This window comes from Astatotilapia calliptera, chromosome 16 (assembly GCF_964374335.1).
Source record: "Astatotilapia calliptera chromosome 16, fAstCal68.1, whole genome shotgun sequence".
NCBI lineage: Eukaryota > Metazoa > Chordata > Actinopteri > Cichliformes > Cichlidae > Astatotilapia > Astatotilapia calliptera.
Window position 1 is genome coordinate 37,035,230 of NC_137437.1, and position 25,505 is coordinate 37,060,734.

The following is a 25,505-nucleotide window of genomic DNA, read 5'->3' on the forward strand; positions in this document are numbered from 1 at the left end:
AATTGCACAGTTTGCATGAGCATTTAATCTAAGCACTGTGAACAAAACATAGAATAGATCATTAACAGCACGCTGATGCAGAGCTTCTGCCCACAGTGCTTAACACACTTCAAGAAGGTTCCTGGTTTGAATCCCAGCTGGTTCTGTCTGTGTGGAGTTTGAATTAGATAAAATATGAACGTACAGGAGGTCAGATGTGTAAGAACATGTCACCAGTTCTCTAGTACTTGAAATGGTACCACTAGTATCTCCATACAGGCGTCTTGAAGCTGAATCACCAACAAAGACTTTTGTAGGAAATATTAAATAAATTTCAGTTCAACAAATTTTCCCTGTGTCATTTTTCATTATCACACCTGTTTCACTTAAACATTATATCAGTAATATGAGATTCTCCAGAAAACCAGACTTTTCTTCCTCTTCAGGTCTGATCAGTCAGCAGGCTGTGACTGCAAGGCCATTTCTTCTTCACTCATCCACAGATGTTTCTCCAAGCCAGCTGGGTGGGTCAGTGGCTCAGAGGCTGCAGGATGGAGGAACAAAAGAATCATTAGAATTTGAAACAACCAGAGACGAGACAGAAGGAGGCTGTCACCAAGTCTTCAGTCAGAGTCCAGAATTTATCAGGACAGAAACAGATCATCTGCAGAGGCTTATTGAAGAGTTTCAGTCAGGTTTCAGAGCTCATCACAGCACAGAAACAGCTTTAGTGAAGGTTACAAATGATCTTCTTATGGCCTCTGACAGTGGACTCATCTCTGTGCTTGTCCTGCTAGACCTCAGTGCAGCGTTCGATACTGTCGACCATAATATCCTATTAGAGCGATTAGAACATGCTGTAGGTATTACAGGTACTGTGCTGCAGTGGTTTGTATCATATCAGCTCTGTTCTGGGATGGACTAGGACGGTTGAGGCAGTGCCATGTGAGGACGCTGGTTTGTGAGCTCTGCACTCGAACCCTTGTATTTACCATATTACTCTTCAAAAATGACGTAATATTACTTCACATACGAGAGCAAAAACATATTAGAAAACAACCATCCCGGTCTATGGACAACATGCCCGAAAAAATTCAAGCCAACAAGATGGAGCAGGACATGAGGGCCTCTCAAGCAACTGCTGGCCCAGCTAGCCTAGCATGCCCAAATGCCACGGAGACAACTGTGGACGAGCAGCAGGCAATCCTGAAGGAGCTGCAATTAATGAAGCAAGAATTGCTGGAGAAAATAGATGAAAAGGCTGCAGAGACCCAAACGGAGCTGCGTAACATCACTGACAGGCTCAATAAAAGACGGGATAAGGTTGAAAGCCACACATCTGAGTTGGAAAAGGGAGTCACTGCTAATTCCGACTATTGCAGCTATGCAATCCAACATGAAGAAAGGGTTACCAGCGTGATCCAGCGTGGAAAAAGAGCGAGGATTTGGAGGCTAGGTCACGGCGCTGCAACGTCCGCGTTATGGGGGTAAAGGAGGGACGAGAGCAGGGAACACACCCATCTGAATATGTGTCAGAAATGCTGAAAAAGGCTCTTGCTCTGGAAAAAAAGCCGACTCTGGATAGGGTGCACCGGACCCCCCGCACCAAGCCAACTCAAGATGACCAGCCATCGAGGGCATTTGTAGTGAAATGTCATTACCTCAGAGAAAAGGAACTACTTCTCAGGAAGGCAGCCGAGGCTGGGGTGATAACAACTGCAGACGGTGAGTCTGCCGTACTGCCGGACTTCAACCAAGCTGTGAGTAAACAGCGTGCCGCCTTTACCGAGGTGAGGAATCTACTTCACAGTTGCAATGGAGTCCGCTATGGGCTGAGGTATCCAGCGACGCTGAGCAGTGGCGTGTCTAGAAAATTTTTGTTGGGGGGGCCAGGTAGGGGCACAGATTTGGAGAAGGGTGGCAGATTTAATTGGCAGATAATGTTTTTAAAAAAAAATTCTACCAACCCTTAACCATAATTCAATAATCCTATAAACCTAATAACCAAATGCACTTTTAACTCTTATTAGAATGAGATTTTAACCACTACGGTGCAAAGTTTTTAGATACTGCGTTGATAAAGTACAAGAGATACAATCAGTGCTTTGTCAGTGTTTACTCAGCATTCAAGGACAGCAATATTTGCATAGTATTTTTACTGACATATACTGCACATATGTTTTGGGCAAAAACATTTTTGAATATTAAAATACGAACATTTGTAGCAAACAATTGACAAATTAGCCAATGCAAAACTTTATCTGCCTGTTAAAAAAAGAAGATCATCTTCTCACAAACTGGTGTTTGATTTTGAAACAGGAAAAAAGTGGGGAAACAACTGAAAAGACTAACATTTGAATAAAACCTGAAAGCAAGTAAATACTTTCTATGCTGCCTTATGGTAAACTTTGGTAATATTGATAAAGAACAACACTGGCTGATGATGAAATACATTCAGCTGGCATGGTGACACTGCCAGTATAACCTGCAGGGCTGGACTGGGACAGAAAATCGGGCATTTTGACTACAGACCGACCCCCCAGGTATTAAAGCCATAAAGCCTTTGAATGAAAACAAACCCTGTTGTGACAGTGATGTACAGTCTTTTTGGTATATGTATGATTTCTATACATTTTACGTCAGATAAAAACTTTGGTTGTAAGATTTAGATAATTATTTAATAAAAGCTAGATATTTTAAATGAGAATAGGAAAGAAAAGTATTTCTTTGTGCCCCCTTTCCCTGTTAATGCCCTACCTGGCCCCCTGGCAAAACTTTGCTAGACCCGCCCCTGCACAGTTACCAGCTGTCAGCTACATAAAAAAGGATCCTGGTGGGTGGTCTTCACGTTTCCCTCTCACCAGATATCCAAATCGACATCATGACCAGCAGCTTTACAGCTGTGGCTCCAGCAAACATCAGCTGATACTAGAAATTAATATTAAATAAATTCTAACAACAGCCGATCAAGCTTAAACGTGCTGCTGTTGTTTAGCGCGACATCTGCTGGTTTCGTCTTTCTGGCGCAAAGTGGGCGATAAACAAACAAGAGAGAAAAGCCGATCAGCTGATCATTGATCAGTTTCATGATTGAAGTAGCAACAGGAGAGGGAGGGGGAGAGAAGAGGCAGCTGTGCAGCGTAAAGACAGAATAAATCCAGCTTTGTGTCTTTTTCCATTCTAGCTGAAGTCCGGGACAAACTGCGTCTCTTCTCAGCTCAATACGAAACGTGTAATATTTTCTCTGATTGAGGGACCATTCCATTTTTTTAAGGAGCCGTTGGCAACTCTACTAACCTTATGAATAAAATAAAGTTCACTATCAGTAACATCATAGCACCACCCAGCTGTATAAAAACTCCAAGCTGGCTAGAACGCAGTACGAGTTATTGCAACTGACAGTAAAAAGTCAGCAACATGAAAATAAACTCCACCTAAACTTAGTTTATATCTGACCCAGATAGACTGCAGGTCATAACTTCTTACCTGAAGTTCAGTTCACCTGACACTCGGACTGGCGGCTGCCTCGGGGCTCTCCTCCTGACTCCCCTTCCCTCATCCACCTGTTGCCTCTGTGGAAGCCCCGTCATAGCCACCACCAAACAACGGAGTTATTTCTACACATCGACCTGCATCTGGCCAATCCACCACCTCTCATTGTTCATGCCGTTACAAAAAACATAAAAAATAAGTCAAATAAGCCCGATGGCCAGTCCAGCTATGTTAACCTGCAACCAAATCTGCAGCTCCATACAGCAATGTTACGACTTAGATTATATCTTATAACTCATAACTCTTATGTTAGCTCCCCTCTGTAGCATACTGTCTGAAATATTCCACGGCTGCAATAATTCTTTAAGTGTTATTTTTTCCTTGGTATTCTAATTTCGCCGAAGTTTACTAAACTCAACAAACTTAATATTACTTACCGGGACATTTATTCTGTCCTCATTTTCTTTCACCGAAAACTGTTTCCTGCAGTGCCGTCTTTCGTGCTTGGCTCTCCTACCTTTGCTAACGTGATGCGCATAGCGCAGAAGCGATGCTGCATTCACTTACACTCGGATATCTGAGCGTCACCGTGAAAACATAATCGGACATTTGATATTTGATTGAATTTTATTGTTTTGCCTTTGGGGTGGCACCTGGGGTGGCCAGTCTGGTTGGGGGGGTGGCCTGTGCCCCCCCAGGCCACCCCGCTGGACACGCCATTGACGCTGAGGATTACTACCGCGGATGGACAAGAAATGAAGAAGTTCTGAAGAAGTTAACGAGCGCTTGATATATGTCTGGGCCAGGACTCGCTCACACCTGTGACTGTTCTGATTTTGTATTATGTAAATAAAACTGAACTGAACGGACTCTGTTGGATGCTTTGGAGACATCTCACTGTGTCTCCACTATATTTCTACGTGCAACCAGAAGTAGACAAAACTGCATTTGCTTTATTGAAGAAGACATCAAAAAGGCCATTAAAGTTGTGAATCTGGTGTTTTTAACTCTATAAAGTTACTAAAACATGCAGGTGGAAAGGTGAGCTGATGTCTACCTTCATACTGATCTCCGACTTTGAGCAGCACGGTCTTCTCTCTCCAGATGTTCCTGCTGTCGACTCTGCAGCGGTATCTTCCCGTGTCACTGACTGTTGGATGTTTAAGGGTCAGGCTGAGGTTTCCTGTCTCCAGCAGCTTTTTGCTCGTCTCTGTTCGGCCTCTGTACTCCTCGTCCTGTTTGTCAGGCTGATCTGATTTGTTCTGATACACGTGGACCATCACCATTGGTTCAGGGTCATCTCGCCACCACTTCACTCTGATGTCATCGGGGAGGTCACCTGTGGATTTGAAGGGCAGCTGGATTGACTCCTCCCCATCTTTCACCTCCATCTGACAGACTGAAGACAATGCAGCATGAAATCAGGCATGAAGAGCAAAGACAGTTTAACAGCAAACAGACCAGTTTAAAAACAACACAGTAAAACTGTCACTGTCAGGGTGCTGGGCCATTGAGTTTATTTAGTATTTTTATGTTTCTGAGATCATTTGTAATCCCTGATTAATGTTCTCTTTCTGTTAGGTTCCATTCATGCCGTTGTCTTCATCTGTGTGTCTCACTCTCCAGGTCTTAGTCATGTCCTTGTGTCTTGTCTCCCTTTTCTGTTCCCATGTTCGCCTCCTTGTGTTTCATCCTTTCTCCTCTGTCTGTCATCTGCATCCATGTGTTTCTCCCCAGCCCGTCATGTGTCTTTGGTCGTGTCCAAATTCATGGGCTGCATCCTCCTGAGGACCCGGCCTTCGTGGTCTACGTGGGCCGGGTCCTCAGAAGGTCGGGTAGGCTGGAAGTAAACGGCTGTGGAATTGGACGGTCTAGCCTTCAGATTAGCGTCATCGCTGTCTCGGTGGAGTTTAATAAACTCGGCCGTTTGATCCTTGCTATCTAAAATATAACAGGACACTAGCGTGAATTCTCGACTGTCTCATACTTATGTTTAATCAGTTTTCTGTTTGACGTTTAGTCAGCTGTGTGAAAACCAAGGAGGAACCCACCCGATGGATTAATAAAGTTTTATTTTATCTAATCTAATAACTTTAATCTCAGCCAAACCGATTTACTCACGAACAAATAAAACACTGAAAAAAGCCCAACAATAACATTTTTTTTTCTTCTTTTTTTTTTCTGATTAAACTGAAAACATGGTTTGACAGAAACAAGTTATCACTAAATTCGAAAAAAAAAACTACATTTATGTTATTTGGAAATTGTAAAAAAGATGCTGGAGCAAATGTTGAAGTAGAGCAAGTTTCTGATACAAAATGTCTGGGTGTGATAATAGATAACAACCTCACATAAAGCATATACAAGCTAAACTGTCAAGAAGCATCTCTGTACTGAGTAAAGCTAAACTTTTTTATGGCTTCCAAATCACTCCGGGTACTTTATTGTTCACTTATATTGCCATATTTGGAATACTGTGTGGAAATTTGGGGAAATACATACAAAACTTCACTTCAACCATTATGTAAAATTCAGAAAAAAGCAATCAGGGTGATTACTAAAGCAGGATTTAGAGACCATACTAACATCATGTTCTTGAAATTAAAAATTCTGAAGTTTATGGATCTTATAAACATAAAACTGTAAAAATTATGTACACGGCCAGATACAATATGTTACCAGGAAATGTACAGAGGATGTTTTTTGACAGAGAAGGGGACTATGAATTGAGGGGAAAATTAAATCTGAAGATTCTTAAAGCACGGACAAATGTTAAAACCTTTTGTGTTACTATTTGTGGGGTAAAACTGTGGAACAGTTTTGCTGTGGACCTACAGCAATGTTTAAGCATTAGTCAGTTCATAAAGATGTTTCGAAAACTGCTTTTGGAAGAATATGAAACTGATAAAGTTGATCACCCATTGCATATATAACTATGCTAAATTGTATCTAAATTATATCTATTCTATCTATCTTTATACCACTGGGGAAACCTGCAGTCAGCTGAGACTGAAGAAGTCACTTAGGTGAATGACGAAACGTTTCTCCCACTGAAAACTTTACGTCCAGATGAACAGAATCGCCTTTTGGGTATTTATTTACCTGGATGATTGAGCTGAAAGATCAGTTGAAACAGTTTTTGTTCACTCTCTCTGGGGTTGTGATGTTGTTATTTATTTATTCATGCAAGGACAGGCCCCTGCACGGCATGTACCACCAGCAGATAGAGAAGGTGGCTGACATCCAGAAATCCTACCAGTGGCTGGACAAAGCCGGACTGAAAGACAGCACAAAGGCACTAATCATGGCAGCACAGGAACAAGCTCTGAGCACAAGATCCATAGAGGCTGGGGTCTATCACACCAGGCAAAATCCCAGGTGCAGGCTGTGTAAAGATGCCCCAGAGACAATCCAGCACATAACAGCAGGGTGCAAGATGCTAGCAGGCAAGGCATACATGGAACGCCATAACCAAGTGGCCGGCATAGTGTACAGGAACATCTGTGCCGAGTATGGCCTGGAAGTCCCGAGGTCAAAATGAGAGACACCCCTCAGGGGGGTGGAGAATGATTGCGCTAAGATCCTATGGGACTTCCTGGATGGCCGTAGTGATCAATGTAGCGATACCGCATAACAGCAAGATCAGGAAGAGGGAATACGAAGCTGGAGAAGTACCAAGGGCTCAGAGAAGAGCTTGAGAAAATGTGTAAGGTGGTCCCAGTTGTAATTGGAGCACTAGGTGCGGTGACTCCCAAGCAAGGCGACTGGCTCCAGCAGATCCCAGGAACAACATCGGAGATCTCTGTCCAGAAGAGCGCAGTCCTGGGAACAGCTAAGATACTGAGCAGGACACTCAAGCACCCCCCACCTTTCAGAAGCAGGACAACGACCCCAAACACACAGGCAAAGCCATTAAGAACTATCGTCAGTGTAAAGAAGAACAAACAGTACTGGAAATGATGGTACGGCCCCCACAGAGCCCTGATCTTTTTTTTTTTTTTTTTTTTGGCCTGTCCCATTTGGTTCTTTAGCCGTCAGAATTGTTGTCTGAAGACCAACAAGGATACCCAATGGATTTACTTTGCCAAATGGATCATCGTGGCATTGCCGTATTGGTCCATTTGGTCGATCTTTGTTTTTATTATTTATTATATTTTATTTTCAGATGTTACAGACGGGACAGACATGAGTGAGGGATAGGAAAGGGAGAAAGAAAGAGGAAGGAAAGGAAAAACAGAAGGGGAGAGGGACAGTGAGAAAGGGGGGGAGAAAAAAAAATAAAAATCTCCTGGATCACCTGTTGAGAGAAGAATAGAAAACAAGCAAAAAAAACAAAAAAAACAAAGCAACATACTAAACACAACACCATCGCATTAATCTAGCTAAGTGTAAACAGCAGTAAATACTAAATATTCAATGTTGTTGTGCAGCACGCAGGACAGATGTGCTTCGAAGTAGCAGCCAAGAAAGGTGTAATTTACAGTGGGGCAAAAAAGTATTTAGTCAGCCACCGATTGTGCAAGTTCCCCCACTTAAAATGATGACAGAGGTCAGTAATTTGCACCAGAGGTACACTTCAACTGTGAGAGACAGAATGTGAAAAAAAAATTCATGAATCCACATGGTAGGATTTGTAAAGAATTTATTCGTAAATCAGGGTGGAAAATAAGTATTTGGTCAATAACAAAAATACAACTCAATACTTTGTAATATAACCTTTGTTGGCAATAACAGAGGTCAAACGTTTACTATAGGTCTTTACCAGGTTTGCACACACAGTAGCTGGTATTTTGGCCCATTCCTCCATGCAGATCTTCTCGAGAGCAGTGATGTTTTGGGGCTGTCGCCGAGCAACACGGACTTTCAACTCCCGCCACAGATTTTCTATGGGGTTGAGGTCTGGAGACTGGCTAGGCCACTCCAGGACTTTCAAATGCTTCTTACGGAGCCACTCCTTTGTTGCCCGGGCGGTGTGTTTTGGATCATTGTCATGTTGGAAGACCCAGCCTCGTTTCATCTTCAAAGTTCTCACTGATGGAAGGAGGTTTTGGCTCAAAATCTCACGATACATGGCCCCATTCATTCTGTCCTTAACACGGATCAGTCGTCCTGTCCCCTTGGCAGAAAAACAGCCCCATAGCATGATGTTTCCACCCCCACGCTTCACAGTAGGTATGGTGTTCTTGGGATGCAACTCAGTATTCTTCTTCCTCCAAACACGACGAGTTGAGTTTATACCAAAAAGTTCTACTTTGGTTTCATCTGACCACATGACATTCTCCCAATCCTCTGCTGTATCATCCATGTGCTCTCTGGCAAACTTCAGACGGGCCTGGACATGCACTGGCTTCAGCAGCGGAACACGTCTGGCACTGCGGGATTTGATTCCCTGCCGTTGTAGTGTGTTACTGATGGTGACCTTTGTTACTGTGGTCCCAGCTCTCTGCAGGTCATTCACCAGGTCCCCCCGTGTGGTTCTGGGATCTTTGCTCACCGTTCTCATGATCATTTTGACCCCACGGGATGAGATCTTGCGTGGAGCCCCAGATCGAGGGAGATTATCAGTGGTCTTGTATGTCTTCCATTTTCTGATGATTGCTCCCACAGTTGATTTTTTCACACCAAGCTCCTTGCCTATTGTAGATTCACTCTTCCCAGTCTGGTGCAGGTCTACAATACTTTTCCTGGTGTCCTTCGAAAGCTCTTTGGTCTTGGCCATGGCGGAGTTTGGAGTCTGACTGTTTGAGGCTGTGGACAGGTGTCTTTTATACAGATGGTGAGTTCAAACAGGTGCCATTCATACAGGTAATGGGTGGGGGACAGAAAAGCTTCTTACAAAAGACGTTACAGGTCTGTGAGACCCAGAGATTTTCCTTGTTTGAGGTGACCAAATACTTATTTTCCACCCCAATTTACGAATAAATACTTTACAAATCCTACCATGTGAATTCATGGATTCTTTTTTCACATTCTGTCTCTCACAGTTGAAGTGTACCTCTGGTGCAAATTACTGACCTCTGTCATCATTTTAAGTGGGGGAACTTGCACAATCGGTGGCTGACTAAATACTTTTTTGCCCCACTGTAAGTCTACGAGCAGTGAACATCCGTGTGCATACCTGTGTGGATCAGCGTGCTTGTATTCCAAAGGTTTCTCCATGTAACGATCTGCTAGGGAGTGTGGGGGGGCCACAGCCCCGTCCTCCAGGGTATGAAGCAGGTATGGAGGAGATCAAAACTCCAGACATCCAGAGGCCCCCAGAACACAAGAGACCATGGAAGACCAACAGAGGGGCAGCCGCGCCACTGTTCCAGTAAGAGCTGAGGAGAGTCCCAGATGAGGGCTCACCCAGCAGCCGCGGAGCAGAAGCCAGGGGGAGTTGCAGTGACGCGCCCGTGAGCTCCGCCGGCAGCCAGCTGTGCCTGAGTGACCAAGCCCCAGGCCGAGAGGCCGGGGGTAGCCCACCTCCGAAGTGGCCCGAGCGAGCCCCAGGCTCCAGGCCCCGATAAGCGGCCGTCAAGGAGTGAGCCGGTGTGTACCTGGACGCCCACCCCCAGACACAAAGAACCACCAACGCACCGACACCTGAGGGAGTCTGCCACCGGCAGGGGAAGTGGTGGTCAATATCAATGTTTGAACCTTTTATTGTTTTATGTAAAGCACTTTGGTATGCCCAAGGCTTTTAAATGTGCTCTATAAATAAAGATTGTTGTTGTTGTTGTTGTGGTGGGTGGAGATAGGCCTCCAAACCTTGGAGGGCCTGAGATGTCCCCAGAGAGGTGGCGTCTGATACCCAACCTGACATATAGGCACAGACATACAGGCACACACAGACACAAACATCCATTCCCACCCTCATGCTCTCATATGCACTTACTCCACACTCAACCAACGTGGAGACAGACATAAAGAGACGCTGTACACACGATCACACTCCCCAAGCGTACTCTACAAACCGGGTCTAGGTGCCCTTGCCCCTGGAGGGGGGAACTGCACCCAGACCCAGGTGGTGTTACCCTTTTCCCTGCGGTGGGGGGAGGCAGACCACCCCGACTCCGTAGCAGCAGGGAGGCCCCACACTCCAGACCGCAGTCGGACGGCCAACTCCTCCTAGCCCTCCCGCTCCAGCAGGCCGCAGAGAATGGGGGTGGGAGAAGACTCCAAACCTCCCTCCACCCGCTCATTGTAGTGTTGATGCATGTGTGTTCTAAGGTGCATTTAAAACCCAGGAGGGCATGGAGCTACCTGCCAGAGAGCAGCAGGTAAGCACATAGTCCCTCCTGCTAGCCCTCAATGCCTACGTGTATTCAAAATTGAGAGGTGGGCAACGATGCCAGGGGTGAGGTGTACAGCCTGATGGTACTTTGGACTCCGTGTATCGTGCCCACCCCCAAGATCCTATATGTATGTGTAATGAGAGTGTGAGTAATGTGAATGTCTAAGTTGTGGGATAAAATTGAGGCAGAGGCAGCCAGAAGGGAACAGGGGGGGGGTAGCCTCCTCTGCACCCTGGTGACATACCCCTACTCCAAGGCCCTGCATGTGTGGGTGGTTGTGGTGGAGCGGGAGGAGGGAGGCAGCTGGAGATGGGGAGGGAAGGAAGGGAGGGGCAGGTAACCCTTCCCTGGGGCCAGCTCCCCCGCTGTAAATGTCCAGTTTTGTTTATTGATCTAAGCCTGAACAGCTACGCGTAGTGTCCAGTAGAGGGCTCTGTTGTTTAGTTAGCGGCAAGCTGCACTTCCAGCTCAGACCGGTTTTGTGGCGCACATGTCCCAGTAGGCAGCTCTCAATGAAGCGTGAAGCAGCGTGATACCGGACTCTAGCAAAATTAACAATTTGCAGCCCTTGGAATGCGGAGCGAGGTACATGTTTAAGTTGTATTTGTTTGCTTAACTGATATTTTGTTGTATTTTCTGCATTATTTGAGTTCATATTTGTAATAAGCGTCTAAGAAAATGTATTTTGTGTTTCTGTTTAGTTTTCACGGTGCATTGGTGCACCTCAGCACTGTTAGATTCTGAATGAATCTCAAAGTAAAAATTACTGCACCCGTCGAGGCTCTCTCTCTTTCTTCCTTGGTCCGAGGGACTGCTACAGTGAAAACTCGATCGCTGAGTGAAGGCTACTTGCTAGCTCCCATGCCAGATGAGTGCAGTCCGTGCCACGAGGTGGGTCCGTGTGTCAGCTGTCAGATATTTCTACACCAGTCAAGATCATCTTTGCTTCGTCGCCTACCTCCCCTTTGAACTCTGATGGTTACTTTACGAAGGTGCAGGTATTATGCCCATTAAGGACTTTGCTGATAACAAAGTTAAAATGTCTGCACACTAATTCAGAGTTACTTGCCTTAAATATTTTTGTGGTTACAGCCTTAAAGGTATACTGCATTGCACTGAGTAATTACAATCTTTAAATTGTATGGGTTTATTCTTCTTGAAAGTAACGTATATCAGCGGTATTTACAGTTACATTTTGTCTAATATGTGGGTGCTAATCTGTTTATTTATGTGATGTAAACGTCTGATGTGAGCATTGTTTCCAAAAGTAACACTCACGTAAGTTTAAGTCCAGACGTTATCGCATAGAGCAACATACACATTGCAGTAACAAAATGTTGAACCCTGCTGAAGAAGCCGACGACTCAGAGCAACAAGGAGTAAGATCCAGCAATCGTGAAAGGCATTTAACTGAAAAGGGTAAAGAAATGCAGGAATATGAGGCAAAGAAAAATGAGAAGGCATTTAACAAAGCTTATGACACTTGGAAGAAGGCAGCTAAAGAAATCAGAACAAAGCTGAAAACTTTCTGCTCACCTGAAGAGCTAAACAATGCCAGTCATGACATAAGAGACAAGCACGCTGTAGTACAACAGCATTATGAACCCATTCGCCGCAGCCAATCCATGACGCCAGACATTGTTAAGCGAATGGATGCTTGTGCAGTGCTTACAACTGACATTTGTGAAGTTGTTGCTAAACGACAGGAAAATATCGATCAGCTCTTTAACGATCGCCTTGAAAAGGAAAGAGTACGAGTGATGTTAAACAAAAGGGACTATGGTTCTGTGTTTGGTGATACAAAAACTGAAACGTCGTTCCCAGAGGGTTCAGTTGCACGCTCAAAGGCAGATTCTACTGGCAGTCGTGAGGTGGAAGCAGAAGCTGAACTTGCAGCCAAAGTGGAACAAGCAAAGGCCACACAAGAAATATTGGCACAGGAAACCAAGATCAGCCAAATGGAAAATGAGTGGAAAATAAAGGAAGTGGAAACAAAGGCAAAGTTGGAGGAGGAAAAGACTAAACTTCAACAGTTAAAGGCAGACAGCGAAGTGAAAGTAGCAGCTGCACGAGTAAGAGCCCTTAGCGCTCAAAATGACATTGAAAGCCATGATCAAGTGTCCTGCTACAACTTAGAAAATTCCGCAAATCTCCCCAACATCGCACCACGGCTCTCTTTAAATCCACAAGCACCAACATTTAGACCTCACAATACTACTCCAGAACGTGAAGAACTTAGCTTAGTTCAAGCCCTCGCCAGCTCTCTTACCCTAAACAGGCTTCCTGTACCTGAGCCCACCATCTTTAGTGGCGACCCCCTAAAGTTTATGGATTGGAAGGTATCCTTTATGGCACTAATTGGTGACAAACCTTTACCTGTGTGTGAGAAAATGTTGTATCTAAAGAGCTATCTTGCAGGTGAAGCACGAAAGGCAGTAGAGGGATATTTTTTCCGCAACAGTGAGCAGGCATACGCAGGCATTTGGAGCGTTTTAGAGGAAAGGTATGGCAGCCCATTTGTTATTCAAAGAGCCTTTAGGGCTAAACTCACAAAATGGCCTAGAATAGCTGCCAATGATCCTAAAGCACTGAGGGAGTTTGCAGATTTTCTCCAAAGCTGTGCAGAGGCTATCCCTCAAGTCAAAGGCCTAGAGATCCTTAATGATTGTGAGGAAAATCACAAGCTTCTAAGAAAACTGCCTGAGTGGATAGTGCAGAGATGGAGCCGCATTGTGGTGGAGGAGCTAGACAAAAGCCAAGACTACCCCAACTTCGCTCGCTTTACAAAGTTCATACAAAATGAAGCTAAAGTAGTTTGCAATCCTGTTGCCTCACCATTCCTAATAAACGAAAGGGCATCAGAAGAGCGGCACGTTAAAAGAGCGAAGGCACTCAGTACTACCATCCAACCAAAGTCTCCACCAATCCCAGTATCTATTTCTAGACCTAAACCCCCATGTTTGTTTTGCAAAGAAGAATCGCACGGCATAGCTAAGTGTCCTGCTTTTGCAGCGAAAACTAGTGATGACAAGAAAGTTTTCATTCAAGAAAATCGTCTCTGCTTCGGGTGTTTGAGAAGGGGTCATGTAACCAAAGAATGCAGAGGACGTCACTCCTGTAGTAAGTGTGGTCGGCGTCACCCCACCTGTCTACACACAGAAAGAGTGAATGAACCTAAAGAAAGGAAAACTGAGGATTCTAAATCCCCAGATGAAGGTGCAAACAAGGAAGTGCATAATGTTATGACTCATGTACTAACAAGGAAACCATCTTCCACATCCAGCATAGTACCAGTATTTGTGTCAGTTGCATCTGAGCCTGAGAAAGAAATACTTACATATGCCCTGCTTGATACCCAGAGTGACTCATCCTTTATTTTAGAGGATTTGGCCTTAGAACTAAATGTAGACGCCCAACCAGTGCAGTTAAAGCTTAGCACCATGACTTCCGTCGACACAGTCGTTGCAAGTAAACTTGCCAACAACTTACAGGTGCGTGGGTTTGATTCTGAGACTCGTGTCCGAATAGAACACGTCTACTCTCGTGACTTTATCCCAGTTGACAAGTCTCATATCCCTACCAAGGAAACGGCACTTCAGTGGCCACACCTTGAAGGCTTAGCTAACAAGTTACAGCCATTACAGAACTGTGAAGTAGGTCTATTGATTGGTTATGACTGCCCATCAGCACTAGCCCCCCTAGAGATCGTCACAGGCAAAATAAACGAACCTTTCGCACAAAGAACCCTACTAGGATGGAGTATTATTGGTTCTGGTAATCCTCACCTAGACAGAGAAGGTAACCAGAGTTATGTGCACAGGATCACAGTCAAAGAAATGCCCATACCATCAGCCACAGAAGTACTCAAAGTCCTAGAGACTGACTTTAATGAGAGAAACTATGAGGATAAGTATGTATCACAGGATGATGTTCGCTTCATACAAATCCTCAGTGATACAATAAAACAAAGACCAGATGGGCACTATGAGATGCCGCTCCCCTTCAAGGGCAATGATCCACCAGCGCTTCCCAACAATAAGAAGTTAGCCACAGTCCGACTGCAACACCTGAAGAAAAGGCTAAAGGCTGATAAACAGTATCATGAACATTACTGTTCCTTTATGAGAGACATTATCAGCAGTGGTGATGCAGAATTAGCACCTCCTTTGTCTGAAGGCAAGACTGCATGGTACATCCCACACCATGGGGTATATCACCCGAAAAAACCAGCCAAGCTAAGAGTTGTCTTTGACTGTTCAGCAAAATTTCTCGGTGTCTCATTAAACGACACTCTTCTCACAGGTCCAGATATGATCAACTCATTGGTGGGGGTACTCTGTCGTTTCAGAAAGGAAAATGTAGCCATAATCTGTGATATCGAGAGAATGTTCCACCAGTTCTCTGTTTGTCCAGACATGCGCAACTATCTGAGATTTCTGTGGTGGCAGGATGGACAATTAGACAAAGAACCCAGAGAATACAGAATGGCTGTACATCTATTCGGTGCCAGTTCATCCCCTGGATGTGCTAATTTCGGCCTGAAATATTTGGCACAACAGTACAGAGCAGACTATCCTAAGGCCTCAGAGTTTGTTGAACAGAACTTTTATGTAGACGATGGTCTAACTAGTGTCCCATCAGTTAAAGAGGCACAAGAACTCATCACCGAAACACAAGCACTTTGTAGACTTGGCGGTCTACATCTGCACAAGTTCAACTCAAACCAAAGTGATGCGCTTTCCCAGCTGGAACCCTCAGACAGAGCAGACACCACAGAACCGCTCGATTTCAAACCTGACACAACAGCTGAAGGCCATGTGCTCGGCATCCAGTGGTCAATCAAAAATGACACTTTCAGTTTCAAAATAAACACTAAGGACCAACCTCCTACTCGCCGGAGCATACTGTCAGTGATCTCATCCCTGTACGACCCACTAGGGTTCGTAGCTCCCTTCACCTTAAGAGGCAAAGGTATCCTACAGGAACTGTGTCGCAGAGGCATTGAATGGGATGACCCCCTTCCTGACAACTTACGTTCACGGTGGGAGGACTGGAAAGATGGGTTGGAAAGACTAAAATCGGTTGCAGTGCCTAGATGTTACCACCCACCAGAACTAACAGACATTGTAAAGGTGGAACTGCACCACTTTTGTGATGCTAGTGATTTAGGATATGGTGCATGCTCCTATATTAGGTACCTCAGCAACGAGAAGGTCCACTGTAGTCTTGTTATGGCTAAGGCAAGAGTCGCACCTACCAAGGTGACAAGTATCCCACGATTAGAACTCTCAGCCGCAGTCACATCAGCCAGAATGAGCAGCATGCTAAAAGCAGAGCTTCAGATGTGCATTAATGAAGAGTTCTTTTGGACTGACTCCCAAGTAGTCTTAGCCTATATTAACAATGAGGCACGACGGTTCCACGTCTTCGTTGCCAACCGTGTTCAGTTAATTAGGCAAACTACAGATCCCAGACAGTGGCACTACATTGACACAGCTCAGAATCCTGCAGATTACGCCTCTAGAGGGCTCAGTGCATCAGAAATCATGTCAACATGTTGGTTGTCTGGTCCAAAGTTTCTGAAGGAACATGACATTTCATATGCACCCAGCCCCTCAGCTGTGTTGTTAGTAGGGGATCCAGAAGTCAAAGCAGTCAAAGCTCTCACAACTCAAACAAATGAACAAGACAATATCCTCAGCTGTTTGTCAAGGTTTTCAAGCTGGTCAATGCTCCTTAAAGTGGTTGCAAGGATAAAAAGATTGAGATCCGGCAAAGCCCAGTATGGAAACTTTGTAACAGTAGATGAACGGAAAACAGCTGCTGACACAGTAATAAAGCTCCTTCAGCAGCAGGCCTTTTCTCAAGAGATGGAAGTGTTGAAGGTGGGAGATAACCTTCCGAGTTCAAGTCCCCTGTTTAGAGTAGATCCAGTACTAGATCAAGGACTTCTCCGTGTTGGAGGAAGACTGAAGAAGTCAACACTCTGTCAGGGACTTAAGCACCCCATCATCCTCCCGAAAGACCATCACATTACAAAGTTGATCATTGCTCATTTTCATGCACAGATTTGTCATCAAGGTAGAAGCCAAACTCTCATGGAAATCAGATCAAACGGATTTTGGGTGATTGGTGGGAGCAAGGAAGTTGCAAAACTAATAAGTAAATGTGTTCAATGTCGAAAACTAAGACGTTCACCAGAAGAACAACGCATGTCTGAACTTCCAAAGGAACGAGTTGAAATCTCAGATCCTTTCATGTATTGTGGAATGGACTGTTTCGGACCATTTGTCACAAAACAAGGTCGCAAAGAGCATAAAAGATACGGACTCCTCTTTACATGTCTTTCCTCACGTGCAGTCCACATTGAGATGCTTGAGGATCTTTCTACTGACTCTTTCATCAACGCTCTGAGATGTTTCATCAGCTTAAGAGGAGCTGTTTGTAAGTTGTACAGTGACCAGGGTACAAACTTTATTGGAGCCAAAAATGAGCTAAGAGAGTCTCTTAAACAATGTGACATGGATGCCTTAGAAGCATTCCTTGCCAATAAACAGTGTGAGTTCGTCTTCAATGCCCCATCTGCTAGCCATGCCGGAGGTGTGTGGGAACGACAGATTCGAACCATCCGCAATGTTCTCAATGCCACCATTGCTCAATGCCAAGGCAGGCTGGATGACAGCTCTCTAAGAACTCTATTCTATGAGGCGATGTTTATAGTTAATGGTCGACCACTGAGCGTTGATGGAATCAATGATCCTAAATCTCCTGAACCTCTAACTCCAAATCACCTCATATTGATGAAATCAAAGGTTGCACTGCCTCCACCAGGAAAGTTTGTGAAAGAGGACTTATATGCAAGGAAACGTTGGCGCAGAGTCCAGTATCTCACTGAGCAGTTTTGGAGTAGATGGAAAAGAGAGTACCTTCTGAACATATCTATGAGACAGAAATGGCACCTACCACGTCGAAATCTTAAAGTCAATGACATAGTCATTATCAAAGAAGACATGCTTCCCAGAAATCAGTGGCAACTGGCTCGAGTGGTTGAAGCACCAGAAGAAGATGACGGTTTGGTCCGCAGAGTCAAGCTTCAAGTTGGCGATCGAGGCTTAATAAAGAAGCAGGGAACAGCACACAAACCTCACGTAGTTGAGCGACCTGTTCAAAAGCTTGTAGTTCTATTAGAAAATAACTAATTGATGTTTCAATCAATACTTTCACATCAGGCGTATTTTGCGAAAGTTTATTGATGATGTATTTGAAATTGTGTTCGTTCTTGTAGTAATGTCCATATGTTAAAGCTGGAAATCATGTAAAGAATGTTGTTTGTTATACATGATTTGGTGGGAGTGTAAATGTCCAGTTTTGTTTATTGATCTAAGCCTGAACAGCTACGCGTAGTGTCCAGTAGAGGGCTCTGTTGTTTAGTTAGCGGCAAGCTGCACTTCCAGCTCAGACCGGTTTTGTGGCGCACATGTCCCAGTAGGCAGCTCTCAATGAAGCGTGAAGCAGCGTGATACCGGACTCTAGCAAAATTAACAATTTGCAGCCCTTGGAATGCGGAGCGAGGTACATGTTTAAGTTGTATTTGTTTGCTTAACTGATATTTTGTTGTATTTTCTGCATTATTTGAGTTCATATTTGTAATAAGCGTCTAAGAAAATGTATTTTGTGTTTCTGTTTAGTTTTCACGGTGCATTGGTGCACCTCAGCACTGTTAGATTCTGAATGAATCTCAAAGTAAAAATTACTGCACCCGTCGAGGCTCTCTCTCTTTCTTCCTTGGTCCGAGGGACTGCTACACCCGCTGACCCCAGTAGGCACTCCCACCCTCCGCGACCCGCCAGGGAAAGGGGGCCCAGGCCCATCCAGACCGGGGCCCAGTGCAGCAGCGCCTCCCGGCCCCACAGAGCCCGGGACAGTTCACCCAACCCCACCACAGAGAAAACTGCACCCACCCCACCATCCACTCATCTTCCAGACTACATAAGACAATAAACACCCAGGCTGAGATCTTCCTCCACCTCTCCTGTATCTCCCCCTCCTGCAGAGGGAGCTCCTGAGGCTATGCATAGGGCAGTGAAAACCATATGGGCGATATTCTTTTCTGAAGTGACATTATCTAAGCTGCCCAACAAACACACTAAGGGGGAAGTTGGGATGTTACATTTCAGACACTTTGATAAGTCTTCACATATCTCGCGCCAAAACTTTTGCACTGGTGGACAGAACCAAAGAGCGTGGATGTAATTGTCTGGTGTATTGCCTTGACAGTGTGAGCAGTTGTTGGAAGATGTAAAGCCCATCTCGAACATCCGATGACCTGTATAGTGCACTCTATGTAGTATTTTGTATTGTATTAATTGCAGACTGGGATTTTTAATCAATTTAAAGGTTTTTAAGCATACCTGAGACCAGAAGTTTTGGTCTAAGCTGACTGATAAATCCGCTTCCCACTTTGCAATAGGAAGGGATATTGATTCATCTAATTTAGAAAGTGTTCTGTATATTTTAGATAATAATTTGGGGGATTTAAGAGTAAGAAAATGTGCTGCACTTAGTGGTGTTTGTAATTCAACTTGACTGAGGTTAAATGTCTTTTTTACTATGGATTTAATTTGTTGATATTCTAAAAACCTTGTCTTGTTGATCCCATATTGTGCAACTAGTCTGTCAAATGGAATAAATTCTGTTCCCTCTAATATATGTTCTAAGTATTTAATTCCTTTACAACTCCATTCTGGGAAATTAATCATATTATTGTTTTGTAATATGTCAGGGTTATTCCAGATAGGTGTACGTTTGCATGGGATTAATGAAGACTCCGTTATTTTTAGAAACTCCCACCATGCTGTTAGAGAAAAGCTGATGTTGATACTTTTAAAGCATTCATGTCTTTTGATGTTTGAGCTGATAAATGGTAGGTCTGAAATCTCTAGATCCTTGCATAGTGCCTGTTCAACATCTAGCCAGGGCTCAACTAAGAAGGTATGTTTTGACCATTCTGAGATGAACTGAAGCCTGTTGGCTAAGAAGTATTGGTGAAAATTAGGCAGATCTAATCCTCCTCTATCCTTGGTTCTTTGTAGCGTTTTTAAGCTGATACGCGGGGGTTTATCTTTCCAAAGGAATTTGGAAATATATGAATCCAGAGATCTGAACCAATCTTGTGATGGTTTGTTAGGGATCATCAAAAATAAGTAATTTATTTTTGGCAAGATCATCATTTTTATAGTGGCGACCCTTCCCATGAGTGATATGGGTAAAGATTTCCATCTAGTCAGATCGCCTTCTACTTTCTTTAGAAGTGGGATGTGGTTTAGTTTAGTTAAGTCTGAAAGCTTAGGAGAGACATTAATACCTAAATATTTAATATTTCCAGATTGCAGTGGGGCAGAGGAAGAATTATGGAAGGAGCAGTTAATGGGGAGAACTGTAGATTTTGGCCAGTTAATTGAATAATCTGAAACTCTTGAAAACCAGTTTATTAAAGTAATTACCTCAGAGAGGTTGGTTTGTGTGTTTTGCAGAAAAAGCAACACATCATCCGCATAGAGACTGATTTTATGTTCTATGTTCTTACATTTTATGCCCTTAATTGTTGTAGCCTGTCTAAATGCTGCTGCTAGAGGTTCGATAAAAATTGCAAAAAGTGAAGGGGAGAGTGGGCATCCCTGTCTGGTGCCCCTCAGGAGACAGAAGCTGGAGGATGTCTGGTCATTTGTTCTGATACGAGCTGTTGGGGAATTGTATAATATTCTTATCCAGTTTATGAAAGAGTTTCCAAAACCAAATTTGTGTAAAGTTGCGAATAAAACTTTGTTAATGTTATTGTTAAAAAACAATAACATTTTTAGGTTGTCTAAGTGACTTATATGTTTAACCCGAGTAGCGAAAGTCCGCGGTGATCTGAAAATGATGTGCCGGGAGTTGTGCTGTTCTCGGCTGCTTCAGTGACCCTCGAGCTCCTGGCTAGCTATCGAGCTGGTCGAAGCACTTTTGCAAATATGCGATATCTTGATAAACCGAGCAGATATTTGATGTTTACACAGCTACTTTCTCGCCTGAAAATACGTTAAAAGTTTATTTTGTGACCCAGAAAGATTAATAAGAGTAATTTTAAAACTTAGTAGCAGCCGCCATTGTTGGAAACTGGAGTTTGGCTGGGCCGCGCTATGAATTCTGGGATATGGTGGGCCACGAAGGAAACACCCGACCCATCCTTCGAATTCGGGGAAAAGGAGGACGCATTTGTTGGCCGCATTTAAAGGAGTCGATGAATTGGGACAGCCTTCGGCGCGTCGCTGTGACGTAATCGGTCTACAAATGCGGCCTCAGGAGGATGCAGCCCATGAATTTGGACACGACCTTAGTCTGCATCTTAGTGTGTTTCCTGTTTTATTTTGACAGTCTCTCGTCCCGTGTTCAGTGTGTTTGGTTTCGCTTCCCTGTCTCGTCATGTCTGTCCGTCCCATGTGTTTCCACTTCCCTCATCAGCCTTCTGTGTATATACTATCTCTGCTTTTCCTTTGTCCCTCGTTAGTTTGTCTGTTCTTCTCCAATCATGTTCCTCGGCTGTTGTTTCCAATCATGTTCCACCAATAAACAGCTCGGTTTTCATTAGAAGTTAGTTTTCCCTCCCTGCACCTGCTTTTAGGTCCTCACCACTCACCGCTCCACACGATCTGCACATGTAGATGGTGGTAGTCACAGATATCCAGGGTACTCCTCACTAATTAATCCACAATGTGCGATTTCATTATCACAGCATAAAGAGTTCTTCCTGATGTATTTAAACAGCATCAGACAGCAGCAGCATCCATGACAGACAGTCTGGAGCAGCAGCAGTCGTGAAGTGACTCGTGTTTATTACATGTATGAGGTTAACGGTGTTTGGACCTGATCACAAAGGAACAGCTGATTATTTAATAGTGAGTAAATTTGAGGTGTGTGGATGTTTACTGCAGGCCTGATAATGATACTCATGCACATAACTCACATCATTTCCTGTGCTGCTAACACTATCAGGATGTGTCACTCATCCTCTGAAGCTGGTGTTTACACTGACGCTGACAGGAACGTGTCTTTGGTATCGTGTACAGTCCTGACCTTTGACATGGAGCTGTACTTGTTTCTTCATCAGGATGTTTCCCTCCCTGCTGCGGGCGGTGCAGGTGTAGGTGTCTGTGTCTGAATCTGTGGGATATTTCAGGGTCAGACTGAGGTCTCCAGCCTTCAGCGGGCGTTTCTTCATCTCTGTCCGCTGTCTGTAAAACCAGTGCTGCTTGTCGTGCTGGTCGGAGGAGTTCTCAAACAGGTGGATTGTCTTGTCTTTACTGTTGCTCCACTCCACTTTAGCATCTTCAGGCAGGTGAGTTATAGTTTTGCATGGCAGTTGGACAGCATTCACCTCTGCATCCACCTCCACCTGGTACACTGACAGAAAAGCAAACCACAGAATCAGCTTTGCAGGCAGCACATGGCATCATGAGCCCCCATCAATCAGCTCTATAGTCTTCAAAGGCTTTACCCCTGAACTCATGCACAGGATGTCAAAGCTGCTGGTTCCTCATAGCCACACAGCAGTGCCATGATAAACCAGGTAACAGCAGTCACATATAGAAGCTTTCAAAATACCCCAAGTATTACATTTAAAAGCACTGGGTGGACATCATTGTACTGGGAGTTAAGGGGCGAATTTTAAAACTAACCTACACCAAGGTGGTTTTTAGCGCCAATGCTAAGCAGCAAGTGAAAACTAATAGAAATGATGTTTGTTTGTTAACATTTTTACTGCCACCACACCTTTAATGATTAAGACAAAAAGCCCTGCGACAGGCTGGAGATCTGTCCAGGTGAACCCCGCCTCTCACCCTGCAGTATAGGCAGAACAGGCTGAACGGGCCCCTTTGCAGTTTTCACATCAACCAGACCCTTTGGTTGGCATCAACAAGCTTCAGGCATGATTCTGGCTGACCCTCTTTTTATGCTACCTGGGTGTTAAAGCATTGTTTTGGTTTTTGGACTTTGGACCCTGTTTATTATTGTAGTAACCTACGTCTCTTAGTCTTTATCTGATGTTGTTTCGTTTTCCTGTGGCTGGTCTCTGTCTGTTTCCTGTTTTATTGTGATAGTGTCGTGTCCCATGTACGTTATGTTTAGTTTTGCTTCCCTGTTTCATTATGGTAAACGGTAAATCGCACTTTTTGGTGATGTCTACATTGTAGCCACAGCCGCCCTGGGGCGCACTGAGTCACATTCATTCCAGTTGTGTGTTCGCCTGTTACCCAGTCTCTCCTTATCCTGCATGTATTTCTGTCTTCTGCAGCTTTCAGCTCTGTCTCAGTTGTTCAGGATTCTGAACTCTTCACGTTTCTGTTTTTTGTTGAGCGTCAGCACACGATCAGTGTCGTGGTCTGGTAAGGTTCTGCTGGGCTGTTTTTCTTGTTTGTTTTCTTTCCCTTTTTCTAACTCGCTCTCTTTACAATCATTATCAGGTGGAGCTGCTGAGCTGGCATGAAGCTTTGGGTGGAGGTTTCCTGACAGTTCCTTCTTTCCCTCCTGCATCTGTTCCTGATCACAGTTAAGTGAGCAGGTATTATTGAGTGGTGCTGCAGCTCTCTCCTGGTTCATCTTTGCTGCATTGGTGACAGTCAGGTCCCTCATCTTTCTGTTTGACCTTAGTCACTGGCTCTTACTTTACATTTCTGTTTTCCTGCAGTATCCTGTTTGAACCTTCTGTGGAAGTTTGCTCAAGTCTCGACCCTTTTGTGGACTTTGAACTCTGCTGAAATCTGCAAAGGAACTCATTCACCTACCAGCCATCAGCCAGCTCCAACCTGGCATCCCTGAACAACTGCTTGTTGGACTAGTAACCCTCCCAAGTTCTCATTCGACTTTCCAACATAACTCCTACACTCTGCATCATGCTCCAGTCATCTTGAGACCTTTATTAACATTCGATCTCTTCTCTGGCAGAGCCACCTTTTGCCCAGCAGCTGCTTTCTCGCTCCTCTCCACGGTTGCCTTGTCCCAGTGGTTCCCAAACTTTTCTGTTAGCCCCCCTTTGTTTTACAAGAAAAATCTTACATGAGATGAATTTCTACAGTGACAGAGACAAAATGTACTGTTAATCTGACTATCTTCAGGTTTTACACGCTTACATACACACACACAGTTACTGTCCCTCCATTTACAAAGGCAGAGGCGTCACGGTGTGATTATTTTACATGTAGTTGTTTTTTCCTGTGTAATAATGTTCAACATTGCTATCAATACATTTTTTTTAAAAATGCCTCTCTGTGCAAAATGTGTTCAAAAACATAAACAGCTGTGAGATCCTGTTTGTCTGTGATTTGAACCGGGGGAACAAATCGTGGCAGGATCAGCCTGATGTTATTTGTATCCTGCTGTAACTTTACTGTATAAAGAGCAAACATCTCCAACATGTCAGGAGTAGTTAGTCATTACAACAAGTGTTTGTGAACTAAAGATCAAGGATGTGGGATCCTTGTCCGTGATTTGAAGAGCCCAGCGCTTCACCATATTTTCTAGTCTTTGGCTTAGAATGAAGTTGGTTTGGAAACTTATTCAGCGACGCTTCATCTCCTGCTTTGCGTTTGTGTGGCCTGTAAAAACCTGTCCATTATGCCAGCAGTGTCCAAGCGTTTTTTTTTTTCCTTTCATACCGTGCGCTCCCTGCGATGGCTCTATACCCCCACTAGGGGGCGGGCCCCACACTTATCCTTCACCTTCAGTAACACATTTAAACCTGCCAACCACAACCTGAGTCCACTCCTTGAATTCGATTTGAATCACACTATGACAGTTGGAGAATTTTTACCATCATCCTGGATGGTGATAGAGACTCACCTGACATTAAATAGAGACGGAAATAAAATAAGAGACCTCCAGAAACAATGACAGTGGTGAGAACCAGGAGAACCAGCAGAACCTTAGACCAAGCTGGGAATCGTTCTGTGGAGAAACAGAAAGAACGTCATGACGTCTGACCTCTGACCTGTATCTATAGAGGATTGTTTCTGACCTTTGACCTGTAGCTGTATGTTATTCAGTGTCAGGTCTTGTGTCCCATCACTGATGGTGCAGGTGTAGTTGCCGCTGTCAGTGAGCCGGGGCTTTCTCAGAGTGAGGCTGTAGTCTCCAGTATCCAGGGCATCAGGCCTCATCGACGTCCGCCCGCTGTAATGCTGGTTTTGGCCTTGGAGGTCATCTTCTTCTTTTCTCTGGTGGACAGTTTTGGGATTGAGGTCAAAGCGGCTCCAGATCACTGTGGGATCGTCCTCGGGTATGATACCAAAGTACTGGCAGGGCAGCATGACAGCCTCCACCTCCTCGTATACCTCCAACACTGCAGCACCCTGGGAAACTGCACACCAACACAAATCAATCACATGATGTAGGTTTCTGTCAGTGTGCCCCAGCTGTGGCTGCAACTCAAAATTCAAATTCAAATTTTATTTGTCACGTACACAGTCATACACAGTACGATATGTAGTGAAATGCTTGGACAACTGCTCGTGACCTAAAGAAAACAGAAAAGGAAAAGGCTATGAATAAGATAGGAAATAAATATGAAAAATTAAAAAGGGTAAATTTAACTAGGAAGGAATAAAATATAAATTAAGGTTAAAAATGAAATAACTGTACAACACAAATTAGAATGAAGGGTAAATTTAACTGGGAAGAATAAGATAAAAGATAAATATATAAATTAAAGTTGAAAATAAAATA

The 25,505-nt window shown here is 44.2% G+C and overlaps 1 protein-coding gene across 1 annotated transcript in view; it reads right to left on the minus strand.

The window, feature by feature from the left end:
* Positions 1-284: 284 nt before the first annotated feature.
* Positions 285-25,505, minus strand: part of LOC113007503 (uncharacterized) — a 29,412-nt gene continuing 4,191 nt past the window's right edge. The window contains exons 2-6 of the mRNA XM_026144130.2: positions 24,799-25,140; positions 24,624-24,728; positions 21,861-22,187; positions 4,529-4,870; positions 285-523 (exon numbers count right to left, since the gene is read on the minus strand). Of these exons, the coding sequence (XP_025999915.2) occupies positions 432-523; positions 4,529-4,870; positions 21,861-22,187; positions 24,624-24,728; positions 24,799-25,140 (1,208 nt within the window). The 3' untranslated portion in view covers positions 285-431. The remainder of the gene's footprint in view (positions 524-4,528; positions 4,871-21,860; positions 22,188-24,623; positions 24,729-24,798; positions 25,141-25,505) is intronic.